Raw genomic sequence first — 16829 nt, 5'->3', positions numbered from 1 at the left:
CACTGAGATCCCTGTGACTCTCTTTGTTGATCCTTTCTGCAGAAAGCTCCTATTAAAATACACAAAGACAAATATGGTGTTCCAGCCTCTTACACATCACAGTGTGTAAAAGCCTGTCGATGTGCACAGGAAAAACATTTCTCAGCAGTGACTTCCTTAAACGGTTGAGTGTGATAATTGGGGTGAAGACAGAAAAGCAACAAGAGGAGAAGTCACTTCAGAGCAGAAACAGAGAGAGAGAGTGAGACAGAAGGTAAAATACAACATTTAACTAATGCTTGACTTATATAATGTTCTGAAATGTAAAGGTTTATGTAACAATCTTTGCCTCATTCCTGGCTCTGCTGGTGAAGGGAAGGTGTGAGATGTAAATCGATTCAGAGCTGCTGCTTGTTCTCCTAAAAGAGGAAAATCTGAACAGGCAGCATCCTTTATTGAGACGATGATTTCGATGGTAGACTGTCCTCTGGTTCCGTTACTGTATTTTCTGTGTCAGGTTCGTTGGAGGAAGAAGAAGAAGAAGAGATGTTTGTTCTCATCTTGGCGACTCTGCTTTTCTCTGTGAGAGTCAGTGATGCTGAGACAGGTATTCACTTTTTATTTTACTTATATGCCAACTTTATAGTTATGAAGAAAATAGGTGGAAATAGTTTGCCATTAAAACAATTTGCTACTGACAAGGTTTTAATTTGGGATTAGGATTTCAACTATACATTTGTTTTCCAAAGTATTATACGTTGATTATTGGAATTCCTCTGTGTGTTATGGCCAGCCCAGTTTATTAAGTTAAGTTGGCTGGAGATTTATAACTTATTCTTGTTATGTGTTGTTGTTATTGTTTACTCACCTCTCCTCTCGTTTCAGACTCCTCACTCCCTCCCTCGTGTGTGTGTTCCACCTGGGTGATTGTCAGCTCCTCCCTGATTGTTTGCACCTGGTCCTCATCACCCGGTGTATTTAGTCTGTGTGTTCCTGTGTGGCGTTGCCAGTTCGTCTTTGTTTCTCAATGTTCCTAGCGTTCCAGCAATTCCTCCTGATAGCCTTCCTGTTACCGATCCCTGCCTGCTTAACGGTTTACGTCTCTGCCTTTTCCCTGCCGGATACCCTGCCCTGTGTTCGACTGCCCTCCCGTGTACCGACCTTGGACTGGAACGATTACGAACTCTGCCGCTGCCTGTCTCCTGTGGAATTATTGTACCCGTGTTTGGACTGCCGTGACGTGTACCAATATTCTACAGTAAAGCTGGTTAATTGCACCTTCTTGTGTCTCCAAGTCGTGCGATTGGATCCACACACCTGTCTGCACTCCTTACAGTACGAACTGGCCAATAAGATGGATTCAGCCGACTCCGGTTCCGGGCGCACTGTCCTGCCGGCACCATTACTGCAGCAGACGGAGGAACAATTTAATGCAGTTCACCTCAAGATGCAGGGGATGTCGGAGCGCCAGGAGAGCATTCACGGCCAGGTTAGTTTCTTGACTACTCAGGTCCAAAGGCTCATGGATCGCCTGGACACCTTCATCACTCCGAGTGCTGTTCCTGCTCCGGTCCCAGCTCCAGCTCCAGCTCCACTTCCCGCTGCTTCCCCGCCTGCTGTCCCGCCACGTCTCTCACGTCCCGAAAGATTTTCCGGGGACTCTGGCGACTGTCGGTCATTTCTGGTTCAGTGTGGGCTTCATTTCGAGTTGAATGCGTCAGCTTTCCAGACGGAACGTTCCAAGGTGGCGTACGTGATTTCGTACCTCTCTGGCAGAGCAGAGAGATGGGCGACAGCTGAATGGTCAAGAAACTCACACATCTGCTCCTCGGTTCAGCTGTTTACAGAAACTCTAAGCAAGATCTTCAACTCCACTAATCCCGGTCGAGAGGCGGCGAGAGCACTGATGGGATTTCGCCAGGGCAATCGGCGTGTCTCGGATTACGCCATTGAATTCCGCACATTGGCAGCCGATAGCGGGTGGAATCAGGAGTCCTTGTTCGATGCGTTCTTATATGGGTTAGCAGAGCCCATTAAAGATCAACTCATCAACTGTGAGTTGCCAGAAGATGTGGACTCGCTCATTGCTTTGGTGGTCAAGATCGATAGACGTCTCCAGGACCGTGGGAGATCCAGACCGGAGTATTCTGCTCCTGTCCAGAGGGGGCAGTCGACTTCCGCTCAGCAGTCCTGGCAAGCTCCGGCGCAGTTCACACCCATGGCCGGCACAACAGCGCCCTATGCTGGAGCGGAGGAGCCAATGCAGCTGGGACGCACAAAGCTCAGTCCAGAGGAGCGTCAGCGTCGACTCCGTGAGGGTAGATGCATTTATTGTGGGCAGAAGGGTCACTACCTCTCAAACTGTCCAGTGAAGGACCAGGCAACGGCAAGATATACACTGGTGAGTCACACTACTGTGTCTTCTGTTCGACCTGTCATGCAAGCCAAGCTCATCACACCTTCTCAGACTGTCAGTTATCCTTTCTTGGTTGACTCTGGGGCTGATGAGAATTTTATGGACTGGAGGTTAGCGAAGAAATTAAATTTAAAATTAATTCCTCTGCCAAAGCAATTGGAGGCTCACGCCCTAGATGGACGTTTATTATGTAAAATAACGCACCGGACTGATCCAATTCAGATGATTATTTCCGGGGAACATTCTGAAGTTTTGAGTTTTTTTCTTTTCGACTCTCCATCACACCCTCTCATTTTGGGTTTTCCATGGCTCTCTAAACACAACCCCCACATGAACTGGGTCACAGGGGAAATAACAAATTGGGACAGAAACTGTTCTGTAACCTGCATTCGCGCTGTGTCTATATCCAAGATATTCCACTCTTCTGATGTTTCTTCTCCCAAGTATCTAGAACTTCCTGCGTCTCGATCTGCGGTCAACTCTCCCCGCACGATTTCATCGGACGCTGATTTCCCAGATCTCTCCCGAGTTCCCCCATGTTATCTAGATCTCAAGGAGGTCTTCAACAAGACACGGGCTACCTCTTCGACCTTATGACTGCGCCATTAACCTGCTACCAGGTACTTCACCCCCTAGGGGGCGCCTCTATTCCTTATCTTCACCGGAGGTAAAAACTATGACAGAATATATTGACTCCTCCCTGGCGTCAGGACTCATTCGGCCATCTTCATCTCCTGTTGGAGCTGGGTTCTTCTTTGTGGCCAAAAAGGATAAAACGCTCCGTCCATGTATTGATTATCGGGGATTAAATGGGATTACCATCAAGAATCGATATCCTCTGCCCCTCATCTCCTCTGCGTTTGAGCTTTTGAGGAATGCTAAGGTCTTCACCAAGCTGGACCTGAGGAACGCCTATCACTTGGTGAGGATAAGAGAGGGGGATGAGTGGAAGACAGCCTTTAATACCCCAAGTGGTCACTATGAGTACCTGGTAATGCCATTTGGTTTATGTAATGCGCCAGCGGTATTCCAGGCGTTAGTTAACGACGTACTTCGGGATATGTTGAACCAATATGTCTTTGTTTATTTAGACGATATCCTCATCTTCTCCCCAGATGAGGAGACTCATGTCCAGCATGTTCACCAGGTTCTTCAGCGCCTTCTCACCCACCAACTTTTTGTTAAAGCAGAGAAATGCGAATTTCACGTGTCCTCTGTCGCCTTCCTAGGGTTCATCGTCTCTCAAGACAACATCCAGATGGATCCGGCGAAGGTGAGCGCAGTGACAGAGTGGGCTACTCCCACTTCTCGCAAACATCTCCAACGCTTTCTGGGGTTTGCAAATTTTTACAGACGTTTCATTAGGAACTTTAGCACTATTTCATCTCCATTGCATAAACTGACCTCCTCGAACATAAGGTTTCAGTGGTCACTACCGGCTGAGAGAGCTTTTCAAAGATTAAAGGAGAGATTTACTACTGCCCCAATCCTCACGCTCCCGGACCCTAATCTTCAGTTCGTCGTGGAGGTTGATGCCTCAGATGTAGGAGTCGGGGCCATACTCTCGCAAAGGTCAGAAGTGGACAAGAAGCTCCATCCCTGCGCTTTTCTGTCTCGGAAACTTTCGCCCGCTGAGCGAAATTATGATGTTGGGAATAGGGAGTTACTAGCTATTAAAGTGGCTCTGGAAGAATGGCGTCATTGGTTGGAGGGGGCAGAACAGCCGTTCCTGGTTTTGACTGATCATAAGAATCTCGAGTACATCCGATCCGCCAAACGACTAAATTCCAGACAGGCCAGGTGGGCCTTATTTTTTAATCGCTTTAATTTTTCACTGTCCTATCGTCCTGGTTCAAAGAATACGAAAGCAGATGCACTGTCTCGTTTGTTTGACCCTGGTTCTGCCCCGAGATCTCCCTCTACTATCTTGCCTCCATCCTGTGTGATAGGGGCCGTTACCTGGGATATTGAACAGAGGGTCAGACAGGCAAATGTTAATGGTCAGGTGCCGGACGGATGTCCCCTGAACCGGTTGTTTGTGTCGATTCTACTTCGTTCCCAGGTCATCCATTGGGCCCATACCTCTCTGGTTTCTTGTCACCCTGGGATACGGCGGACTCTCTTTGTGGTCAAACAACAATTCTGGTGGCCATCCATGGAGAGAGAGGTCAGGGAATATGTGATGGCCTGTCCTGTTTGTGCTCGGAACAAGAGTTCGCGACGGCCACCCTCTGGTCTCCTGCAGCCACTTCCTGTGCCCCATCGCCCCTGGTCTGACATCTCTCTGGACTTTGTTACCGGGTTGCCTCCTTCGAAAGGTAACACCACTATTTTAACAGTTGTTGATAGATTCTCAAAGATGGTTCATTTTATTCCCTTGCCCAAGCTGCCTTCAGCCAAAGAGACTGCAGAGGCTGTTCTGTTGCATGTTTTTCGCATTCATGGATTTCCGAAGGATGTGGTGTCAGACCGGGGTCCACAGTTTGTTTCTCAGTTCTGGAGGGCGTTCTGTTCCCTCCTCGGTGCCACAGTCAGTCTCTCCTCCGGATACCATCCCCAGTCAAACGGTCAAGCGGAGCGGATGAACCAGGAGTTGGAGACCGGACTACGATGCCTGGTCTCTCAAAACCCGGCCACCTGGAGCAATCATATCATCTGGGTGGAGTATGCACACAACACATTACCCAGTGCATCTACCGGCCTTTCTCCATTTCAGTGTGCCTATGGCTAACAACCTCCACTGTTCCCCGACTTAGAGGAGGAGGTCAATGTTCCCTCTGCCCAGAGGTTCGTCCATCGGTGCCGTAGGATCTGGAGTGGGGTCCGGGAGGTCCTTCTAAGAAGCTCCGTCCGTACAAAGGGGGCGGCGGACCGACGACGGACCCGTGCACCCACGTACCAACCAGGCAATAGAGTCTGGCTGTCTACTCGTGACATTCCCCTACGTGTGGAGTCCCGCAAGTTGGCTCCCCGGTTTATTGGTCCGTTCCCCATCTCCAGGATTATCAACCCCGCTGCAGTGCGACTCCAGCTGCCCAGTTCTATGAGGGTGCATCCCACTTTTCACGTGTCCCGGATCAAGCCTGCATTGGAGAGCCCGTTGGTTCCTCCCACCAAGCCTCCTCCTCTTCCCAGGATCATCGATGGAGGGCCGGTGTACACAGTCAAACGCCTCTTGGCTGTTCGCCGCCGCGGTCGCGGTCGCCAATACTTGGTAGACTGGAAGGGGTACGGCCCTGAAGAGAGGAAATGCGTGTCTACAAAGAACATTGTTGACCCGGACCTCATTCTAGACTTCCACCGTCTACATCCTGACGAGCCTGGGACATCCAGTGCCGTCCCTAGGAGGGGGGGTACTGTTATGGCCAGCCCAGTTTATTAAGTTAAGTTGGCTGGAGATTTATAACCTATTCTTGTTATCTGTTGTTGTTATTGTTTACTCACCTCTCCTCTCGTTTCAGACTCCTCACTCCCTCCCTCGTGTGTGTGTTCCACCTGGGTGATTGTCAGCTCCTCCCTGATTGTTTGCACCTGGTCCTCATCACCCGGTGTATTTAGTCTGTGTGTTCCTGTGTGGCGTTGCCAGTTCGTCTTTGTTTCTCAATGTTCCTAGCGTTCCAGCAATTCCTCCTGATAGCCTTCCTGTTACCGATCCCTGCCTGCTTAACGGTTTACGTCTCTGCGTTTTCCCTGCCGGATACCCTGCCCTGTGTTCGACTGCCCTCCCGTGTACCGACCTTGGACTGGAACGATTACGAACTCTGCCGCTGCCTGTCTCCTGTGGAATTATTGTACCCGTGTTTGGACTGCCGTGACGTGTACCTTCTTGTGTCTCCGAGTCGTGCGATTGGATCCACACACCTGTCTGCACTCCTTACACTGTGTCGTGTTTGCTGACCTCATTTCATATATATATATATAAAACTGTGTTCTATTTTTTTTTAAGTAGCCTTTCTTCTTTTTTTTGGTATATTTTAAAAGTTTAAATAATCTCTCTCCCTGTTTTTCTCTTAATGTTTGCATTAACAGGTTCTTCAGTGCGGGGGAAACAAAGTTGTCCATTGACAGATTACTGTATCACTCTAGTTGAAGGAGAAATAACAGCTGAGGCCGGACTCTGTGTCGTGATACCATGCTCCTTCACTGTTCCTAAGGATATCAAAGTCTTACATATAGTTTGGTTTAAATGTGAATCGACTGAAGGGAACTGTGGTGATGGAGACAAGATTTTCAACAGTAGCACCTCCAGCGATCAGGTTCAGTCGGAGTTTAAAGGAAGAGTGTCACTGCTGGAGTCTGATGTGAGCCAGAAAAACTGCAGCATCATCGTCAATGACCTGAAGGAGTCGGACTCTGGAACATATCAACTCAGAGTTAAAGCTTCACCGAGGAGAGGTTCATATAAATTCTTCCAAAGAGCAACTGTCTCTGTTAAAGGTATGAACCATCCTGCTGTATGACATGTTTGGTGTTTTGGGGCCATAGGCTGCAAATAAACATGAACAACACTTCCCCATTTCCTTCCGTTGTACAAAATACGTGTAATGCCACGTTGCACTTTTGGTGTCAAAGTTTGCACAGTAGAGATGTTGTGATGTAGAGTTGTGTCAAAGTCCAGTCAGTACATGGGCTCAACCGATTGTAAGACCAATTAAGATGTTTCATCCCGTTACAGAGGCTAACACCAAAAAACGTATTAGAAACAAACTTTCTGAAGAATTTGCAATTTAACAAACATCAGTGTGATATGATCTCCTGGAAGTGACGGAAACAGTTCTTGTGAAAAGTTCATTTGAGGTGAAGTTTGAGTTTTTGATCCATGTCCCATTTACTAACATGGAGCTGGCAACCACCAGAGGGTGATCAAGGGAATTTGGTTTCACTTTATTGGAGCTGTCATGTCGTCCATCTTTATTCACAGTCTATGGATGGGACATAAAGTAATTTTGGCCGTTGTTTAGCTGATGCAGATTCCTATCGTTGCCCCATTTAAAAAAATGTGAATGAAGTGAATGATGACGTTCTGATCTGATTCCATTCATGAACTGGTCTCCCATCAGGTCTGAGTCAGAGGCCCACAGTGATGATTCCCCCTCTGACGGAAGGACGGCCGACCAGACTGACCTGCACTGCTCCTGGTCTCTGCTCTGGATCTGAACCTACATTCACCTGGAGGTGGCGAGGAGGAGGAGAGAGCCACGCTGACCTCAGAGGAAACATCACGGCCATCGAAACCGAGAACGTAACTGAGTTCGCTAAGAGACGCAGCTCGACTCTGTCCTTCTCCCCTTCAGCTGAACATCACGGAACCAGCATCACCTGCACGGTCCTCTTCCAAGGACACGTGAGCACAGAGGAGACGGCGACTCTGAGTGTGAGCTGTGAGTAGAACTTCTTAATTTCTGAGGGGCTGTATTTTACAAATGGAAACTTTGTGCTTTAACCACATTATATGACAGAGCAGAAATGGAACAGGAACAACTCTGCGGAAAACCACAATCAATGACTTGCTCTATTACAAAGAAGAAAGAGGAACTGCCACTCTCTCTATCTTTAATGTCACAGCAGAGCTCAGGGCTCTTGGTCCCCCCAACTTTTTCTTAGTACATTAAATCGTATGAGCTGGACTGATGAAGAGGAATTTAGGAGCTTCAAGAGAGGAGCTCCCTTTACCACAGATTGTTGGATCTTTTGCTCTGCAGAACTTTTACATTTACAAGAAACTTATATAACACAGATAGAGGGAAGAACAACAATAAAATTATATTGGGCCTTCTTTAAAGAAGATTCTGCTTCCTCTCTACAGACCCGCCCACTGAACCTATACTGTCTATGAGGTCTGAGGTCACAGAAGGTCAAACCATCAGAGTCAGCTGCACTATTGAAAGTTTCCCACAGTCAACTCTCACCTTGATGAGGATCAACACAAATAATCAGTCTTTCAAAATCGCTGAAAATAATCTTAATTCACGACCCATCAACTCTCTCTCCCACAAGTTTACTGTCACTTCTGCCGTGCCCAGAACACTGAGGGCTAAAAGGACAGTGAGTGGGAGGAGTTGGTGGTGAAATGTGATTGTTTCAGCTGCGGCCTTTTTTTTCAACCAAACAGATCAAACCAAATCTTCCTTTAGACAATCTATCTATAAAAAAGTAGCTTTTCTTATGTATTTTTCAGATGTGAAGGTTCTAAAAAGAAGAGAACATTATTCCACAATGTCAAAAACAACACAGGGTTCTTTTCATTATTGTTTAAATTAATTCATTCATTAAACTTATCCAACATTTCTTTTAACTGAAAACGTCTATTTCAATATGACTAAAGTGGTTGTTGTCATAACTTGATATATTTAAATAGCACTTCACAAAACAACGTAACAAAGTGATTCCCAAATTACAAAAAAATAATAAAAACTAGAACTATGTCAAATTATAGATCCAAGTAAGATAAAAGTATTAGTTTTAGTTTTAAGCTAGTCAGGGTGTTGCAGAGCTTCAGGGTTCTTATTTCTAAAACTCTGTTCCCAAACTTTGTCTTAGTACAAAAGCTTTGTTTATTATTTATCGACATTTAAAGTTGTTTATACTTCAAAAATCTATTTCAGATAGACTTTTTGAACAAATCATTCAAAATAACGTTTAGCAAACCTGCTAAAAAATAAGTTAAAAAAAAGGAACAGTAACATTAAATCAGTGGCTGTAGTTTGCTTCAAAGAGAGATTGTTGAGAAAAAACTTGATAGTTTCACCAGGTGAATCTGAAGCCAGTCTGTTTTATCCTCCCATTTAAAGTTTCACATTCTTCTCAGTCTGGCTTTAAAGATTTTTTGTGTTATTCATGTTTGATCTTTGATGATGTTCAGAAAATGACGTTGTCTTTTCTCCTGAATTTCCCGGCTAGTTTCTCCAAAACACACACACATCACGGAGTCGGCAGAGAAGCAGGAGCTTGACGGGAGGAGCTCCGTGATGCTGAGCTGCTTCAGTCACATCTTTCCCCCAGTCCAACACTACTCATGGTACAGGAAGAGTCAGGGAGAGGAAAAGGATGAACTTGTGTCAGAGCATCAAAACCACACAGTGTACTCAAACCAGTCAGGAGTCTACTACTGCATCGCACAAAATGAAGTAGATCATGCTTTGTCTGATCCCGTCCATCTGTTTGAACGTGAGTGAATTTCAAGGTCTTAAAACTGTGCATTTTATTGCTCAGGAGATATGTGGGAGGTTTATATCAGATCATGTTTTCTGGTTGTCTGTCCATACGTCCTATGTTTGTGAACGTGACATCTCTAGAAGGTCTTGAGGGAATTTCTTTAAACCTTAAATGTAAATGTTCAGTGTGATTCAGGAAGGAAATTATAAGAATGTGGAGGTCAAAGGTTAAGATTGTGTCCTCACAAAACTGTGAATTCACAAAGCATACTTTTGCCTTGTAAAAGCAATACCCACGTAATGCCTTGAGGGAACAAACACACAATTAGACTCAAGGAGTTAGTGATTTGATTTGGCAGTCAAAGGTCAAAGGTCAAGGTCACAGTGGCCTCACAAAACACGTATCTTGTCCTCTTGAAAGTAATTTTACAAAACCGCCTTTAGAGAAATTCCTCAACTTTCAATGAGAACTCAAAACTGTGAAGTGATTAGATATCAGTGGTCAAAGGTCACAGTGGCCCGGTGAATCTTGGTTGATGGAGGTAAACAACTACAGAACAGTATTTCTAGTTCAGTCTTAAATAAATATCTGCACAAGGAATAAAGTTTAAACTAATTCTCCATGTTCACAACTCAGTGTCTATATGATGCTCTCTCTCTTCTGACCACAGGAGACTATCTGGAGAACCTGAGGTTCCTCATTGTTGCTCTACTTCTCCTGATGATTATCAGTGTAATTGTTGTAAATTTAAGGTGAATGAATAAGAAGTGCATTTGATCAAATTCAATAAATACATTTCAGAGATGGTCTGCCTTGTTTTACCACATCATGTCCCTATATGTTTTCAGATACTGGAGGAAATCTGTTCAACAAGGGACAACAAACATCAAATCCACTTCTGGTTTTTCGGTAATGACACATTTGTTTAAACTTAAAAATCTATTTCTAATTGACTATTTGTATATTGGAAATCATAGCAAACAGTGATGATGGAGAGTACAGTTATAAGATTCAGGATATTTAAGCCTCTGCTTCATCACTTCTGACCTGTTACAGCTTTAAAACTACTAATTCTTGTAAATACTCTAAATGATGTCATAATTTCAATAATATGTAATCAAATATGTTTTAATGGTGATATTACAAAGCCTCTAAAGTCCCAGAATGTTTTGTTAATTTTATGTTAAGAACACAAGATCCAAGGATCTGAAACAAAACAACATGTGCACTTTAGATTTTAAAATGATATATAATAATCTGTCAGGATATTTACAACCCCTCAAATTGACCATGTAGAGCTACTGCCTTCCATCTTCTATCATCAGTATTAATCTGGCTCTACAGGCAGATGTGTCTTTTACTGTTCAAGCTGTTGCTTTTCCCTCCTTGTTCTTCCGTATCCTGCCCTCACTGTTTGCCCTGTCAGTAGCTGTCTATCAGTACACTTCTATCTCAGTATACTGGGACCATTATATAAAAGACAACCTGTACAGCATCCATTTTAGAGCCTGAATGAAGAGATTCAGTTGCTGCTTGATAATCATGTGGTTAGAGGAAACAAAACTCATCAGGAGATGAAACCTCCCCTTCACCCATTTATTCTGTGCAACAAACAAAACAATTAAATCAAGAAAAATGTCTGTAAGTCCTAAAAGAATCAGATGTGAGTCTTGTATGAACTTTATTGTGACTTACATCCAGAGAGTGTCACTCAAATAATCTATAAACTACCTCCGCTCTCATCCTAGAATGAACCAGAGAGCCTGCAGGACTATGATGACGTTAGTGATGCAGCTGCACGTGCACCAACATCTCCAAATCTACTTGACGACCACACCAGTGAAGGTGAAGTGGAGCTGAACTTTCCACAGGTGAGATTCACAGCGACGCCCCGACGTCAGACGACCAACAGAGACTCCAGCAGCTCACACCAAGATGAGAGTCTTTACTCTAACGTCAGGATTTGACCCGAGATGTTCTCGTCCTGCTTTTTACAGCTACCTCGGGCCTGAGGAAGTTTATATTCACAATAAGTCATCACAGAGAGTCTGAAGAGTTCATGTGTTAAACCGTGTTGCCATTTGGAGTATTTTAAAACAAGTTAGCAAGAAGGCACAGAAGTTACATTACTGAGCTTAAATATAATATATCAATATTTAAAACTGTTAATTAAAGGTTCTGGAGAAAATAGTGAACAAAGCTAAATGTGAGGGATAAACGGTTAAAATCCTTATTTTGCAACTTAAAATGTAAAATTATTGTATTAATAACTTTTTATATAATCTATATATATAAATGAAATGCAGTTAGATAAGAAACGCTGAGAATCACTGCTGAATGTTTTTTTTTGTGCTTTCCAGTGTTGTGAACTTAATCCAAACCCACACACATGAAATGTAAATATCCTGTTGCTCAAAATAAAATGAAATATGTTGGAACAAATGATGAACTTTAAGTTTATTGACATTATTTTTGGATTTGTGAACATGTCACAGTGTGAAAGAGTTTCAGGAACATGCATGTACACACAAAATGCATTGCGTCAAGAAAGCACATTATTTTGTGATGCATTTCTATCAACGGACCATTTAAACCTTAAATTACGTCTTGAAAAAGAACACATGCATGTGAGCAGGCACGTGCACAAATTTCGCCCCGACATGCTCGGCAGCGCTCACTAGAGACAGGGAGAGAGATACTGACAGACAGACAGACAGACAGGCAGAGAATTTAAAGGCAGTTTTACTGTTCTACTATTTATTTATTATTATTATTTTTAACTTCATAAATAATTTTGGCAATGGGTGCCTTTTTTTTTGGTTTGAGCACCTGCCGCCCAAAATGTCTATGCACGTGCCTGCATGTGACTGAGGTGTAATGTTTCTAAATGTCTTCTTACAGTTTTTCACAATTGTTAACACACGTTTTTCAAAACAATAACGGCTTTCTCAAAACTGACACTCCCTTTGCAAGATGACTCTTTGCCATCAAATCTCTTACCTGTTCACAAAATGGAACTCGTGCTTTCATTTGGTACACACAGCCATATTTTCAAATGACACACACATACCATTCATTGGGAACACACAACTAAGCATTTGCTTGCACGCTACCAAGCATTTACAGCACACTGAAGTGCAAAATTGAAAACACAATCATCAAAATGGAACACACCATATGAATGAATGAGCCATTTCTCCTTTTGTAAAATGTCTCTGTTTAGGCCTACTTTTTTCATAGTCAAACATAAAACAGCACACAAATACGCAGCATAAAAAGGTTTATTTCGGTACACACAGAGAACAGTACAGTACTGTAAACCGGCCTACTCAACCCCCCCCCCCTCACAAAAATTACAGTTTTTCACAATCGTTAACACACGTTTTTCAAAACAATAACGGCTCTCTCAAAACTGCACACAGAAAACTAAAAACCTCACACACACAATGCTGACAGGCCTCGACACTCACGTCCCAGATGACAACGTGATTGATCCACTGTGGGTCATCTGTCTGGTCAGGTGGTACCAGCAGGTCATGCAGGCCATCCAGGAAGAAGAGGAGACGGGCAGCGTTATAGGCCCCTAGGTGGGTGTGACGGTGCAAGATCCCATGGGGATTCATTGCAGCACACATTGTGATGTTCCCACCACGCTGGCCAGGGACCTCAACAATGGCCCGCTGGCCAATGACGTTTCTGCCCCGTCACCTCCTCTTCACCAGGTTGAATCCCACCTCATCAATAAAGATGTACTGGTACAACACATGAGCTGTGTCATGCTCCTGGATCCACTGACACAGACAGCATGAGAATGCAAGTTACAGCATGGACACAGAGAGGTCAACACAGTGGGCTACAGTAGGACACTCTAGAAAAGGAACAATATTGGATTACAGGTACAATACCTGCATGTGTCAGTGCTGAATGTTGGTACTTACAAGCACAAACTCTCACCATAACTCCTTGATGGCTGTGTTCCGTTCTAATGGGACCCTGAACACTTGTTTCATCAGCATGGCATTCCTATGAAGAATACAGTCCAATGACGGTCTGGACGTTTCTAAATGTAGCATGGTCAGCCAGGATCCTAGTTTTAATTTGTCTGAGTGTGATAGAGTTGTTCTCACGAACCATATCTACAATGTCAGTCTCCTGTTCAGCTGTGTAAATGCTGTGAAATTGCTCAACAGACCTGAATGTTTAGAGATTTGAGTATTTGTGTGTTGTAGGTTGATGCTTTGAGATTTTACTTGAGAAGTGTGTGCAACAACTGAACATTGTTTGTAGTGTTTTGACAACAAGGTGATTTGTAATTGACATCAGAGTGTAAAGAAGGAAAGTCAGAGTCTAATGCAGATAAGGGAGTGTGAAGTAGTGCCAAATTGCGTCGAGCGATTGGTACATGAAGTGAAGTTTGTGCAAATTATGCAGAATATTCGCTTTTTGTGTGTTAACAACTGAGAAAAACTATTTCCTGTCTCAAACTTGGCCTACAGAACCAGTCTGAACTGGCTCAGACAAACGGCCTTAGTTCTTCTATATAAGATCCTTGCATTTGACTGTTCTCCATCTTCACTGAGATCCCTGTGACTCTCGTTGTTGATCCTTTCTGCAGAAAGCTCCTATTAAAATACACAAAGACAAATATGGTTTTCCAGCCTCTTACACATCACAGTGTGTAAAAGCCTGTCGATGTGCACAGGAAAAATATTTCTCAGCAGTGACTTCCTTAAACTGTTGAGTGTGATAATTGGGGAGGAGACAGAAAAGCAACAAGAGCAGAAGTCACTTCAGAGCAGAAACAGAGAGAGAGGGAGAGAGAAAGGTAAAATACAACATTTAACTAATACTTGACATATATAATATTCTGAAATGTAAAGGTTTATGTAACCATCTTTGCCACATTCCTGGCTTTGCTGGTGAAGTGAAGGTGTGAGATGTAAATCGAGTCAGAGCTGCTGCTTGTTCTCCTAAAAGAGGAAAATCCGAACAGGCAGCATCCTTTATTAAGACGATGATTTCGATGGTAGACTGTCCTCTGGTTCCGTTACTGTATTTTCTGTGTCAGGTTCTTTGGAGGAAGAAGAAGAAGAAGAGATGTTTGTTCTCATCTGGGCGACTCTGCTTTTCTCTGTGAGAGTCAGTGATGCTGAGACAGGTATTCCCTTATTATTTTACTTATATGCCAACTTTATAGTTATGAAGAAAATAGGTGGAAATAGTTTGCCATTAAAAAGATTTGCTACTGACAAGGTTTAATTTGGGATTAGGATTTCAACTATACATTTGTTTTCCAAAGTATTATACGTTGATTATTGGAATTCCTCTGTGTCTTGTTTGCTGACCTCATTTCATATATATATATATATATATATATATATAAAACTGTGTAAAACTGACAGATTCACATGTTCTATTGTTTTTTAAGTGGCCTTTCTTCTTTTTTGGTATATTTTAAAAGTTTGAATAATCTCTCTCCCTGTTTTTCTCTTAATGTTTGCATTAACAGGTTCTTCAGTGTGGGGGAGAAAAAGTTGTCCGTTGACAGATTACTGTATCACTCTAGTTGAAGGAGAAATAACAGCGGAGGCCGGACTCTGTGTCGTGATACCATGCTCCTTCACTGTTCCTGAGAATATCAAAGTCTTACATATAGTTTGGTTGAAATGTAAATCGACTGAAGGGAACTGTGGTGATGGAGACATGATTTTCAACAGTAGCACCTCCAGCGATCAGGTTCAGTCGGAGTTTAAAGGACGAGTGTCACTGCTGGAGTCTGATGTGAGCCAGAAAAACTGCAGCATCATCGTCAATGACCTGAAGGAGTCGGACTCTGGAACATATCAACTCAGAGTTGAAGCTTCACCGAGGAGAGGTTCATATAATTTCCTCCAAAGAGCAACTGTCTCTGTTAAAGGTATGAACCATCCTGCTGTATGACATGTTTGGTGTTTTGGGGCCATAGGCTGCAAATAAACATGAACAACACTTCTCCATTTCCTTCCGTTGTACAAAATACGTGTGATGCCACGTTGCACTTTTGGTGTCAAAGTTTGCACAGTAGAGATGTTGTGATGTAGAGTGGTGTCAAAGTCCTGTCAGTACATGGGCTCAACCGATTGTAAGACCAATTAAGATGTTTCATCCCGTTACAGAGGCTAACACCAAAAAACGTATTAGAAACAAACTTTCTGAAGAATTTGCAATTTAACAAACATCAGTTTGATATGATCTCCTGGAAGTGATGGAAACAGTTCTTGTGAAAAGTTCATTTGAGGTGAAGTTTGAGTTTTTGATCCATGTCCCATTTACTAACATGGAGGTGGCAACCACCAGAGGGTGATCAAGGGAATTTGGCTTCACTTTAGTGGAGCTGTCATGTCGTCCATCTTTATTCACAGTCTATGAGTGGTATATAAAGTAATTTTGGCCGTTGTTTAGCTGATGCAGATTCCTATCGTTGCCCCATTAAAAAAAATGTGAATGAAGTGAATGATGACGTTCTGATCTGACTCCATTCATGAACTGGTCTCCCATCAGGTCTGAGTCAGAGGCCCACAGTGATGATTCCACCTCTGACGGAAGGACGGCTGACCAAACTGACCTGCACTGCTCCTGGTCTCTGCTCTGGATCTGAACCTACATTCACCTGGAGGTGGCGAGGAAGAGGAGAGAGCCACGCTGACCTCACAGGAAACATCACGGCCTTCAAAACTGAGAACGTGGCTGAGTTCGCTAAGAGAAGCAGCTCGACTCTGTCCTTCTCCCCTTCAGCTGAACATCACGGAACCAACATCACCTGCACGGTCCTCTTCCAAGGACACGTGAGCACAGAGGAGACGGCGACTCTGAGTGTGAGCTGTGAGTAGAAACTACTTCATTTCTGAGAGGCTGAATTTTACAACAGGAAACTTTGTTTTTAACCACATTATATGACTGTGAAACGTGTGTTTATCTATCGTAGATGTGAAGGAAGTCAGATTAACCCAAAATGTGTTAGTGAGGGCGAGACTCTGACTCTGAAGTGCACTGTTGAAGGTTTCCTTCCATCGCGGATCACGTGGACTAAAGTTTCTGATCAAAGCATCAAAAATGGAACAGGAACAACTCTGCAGAAAACCACAATCAATGACTTGCTCTATTACAAAGAAGAAAGAGGAACTGCCACTCTCTCTATCTTTAATGTCACAGCAGAGCTCAGGGCTCTTGTTTCAAAGGCTTTGTCCCCCCAACTTTTTCTTAGTACATTAAATCGTATGGGCTGGACTGATGAAGAGGA

The 16829-nt window shown here is 43.6% G+C and overlaps 1 protein-coding gene and 1 long non-coding RNA gene across 2 annotated transcripts; both read left to right on the top strand.

Moving 5' to 3' along the window:
- The first annotated feature begins 176 nt into the window (after window positions 1-176).
- On the top strand, window positions 177-1260 carry LOC128449967 (uncharacterized). The gene is made up of 3 exons (XR_008339927.1): window positions 177-253; window positions 497-586; window positions 865-1260. It is a non-coding gene; the product is annotated as an uncharacterized LOC128449967 (long non-coding RNA).
- A 13108-nt stretch (window positions 1261-14368) lies between these two features.
- Window positions 14369-16419, top strand: LOC128449198 (sialic acid-binding Ig-like lectin 12). Its single transcript, XM_053432256.1, has 3 exons — window positions 14369-14708; window positions 15060-15467; window positions 16091-16419. The coding sequence occupies exons 1-3, from the start codon at window positions 14648-14650 to the stop codon at window positions 16417-16419; spliced, it is 798 nt and encodes a 265-aa protein (XP_053288231.1). The 5' UTR covers window positions 14369-14647.
- Window positions 16420-16829: the final 410 nt, after the last annotated feature.

The sequence above is a fragment of the Pleuronectes platessa genome, chromosome 10 (assembly GCF_947347685.1).
Source record: "Pleuronectes platessa chromosome 10, fPlePla1.1, whole genome shotgun sequence".
NCBI lineage: Eukaryota > Metazoa > Chordata > Actinopteri > Pleuronectiformes > Pleuronectidae > Pleuronectes > Pleuronectes platessa.
The sequence above is the reverse complement of the archived record's forward strand: the minus strand, read 5'-3'. Positions and strand labels throughout refer to the sequence as shown.

What these genes read in the sequence shown, in the direction of transcription:
- LOC128449198 (XM_053432256.1), top strand. Translation starts at nt 14,648, where the DNA reads ATGTTTGTTCTCATCTGGGCGACTCTGCTTTTCTCTGTGAGAGTCAGT. An exon ending in AGTCAGTGATGCTGAGACAG is followed by an intron (nt 14,709 to 15,059) that starts GTATTCCCTTAT and finishes TTGCATTAACAG; the next exon opens with GTTCTTCAGTGTGGGGGAGA. An exon ending in AGCAACTGTCTCTGTTAAAG is followed by an intron (nt 15,468 to 16,090) that starts GTATGAACCATC and finishes GTCTCCCATCAG; the next exon opens with GTCTGAGTCAGAGGCCCACA.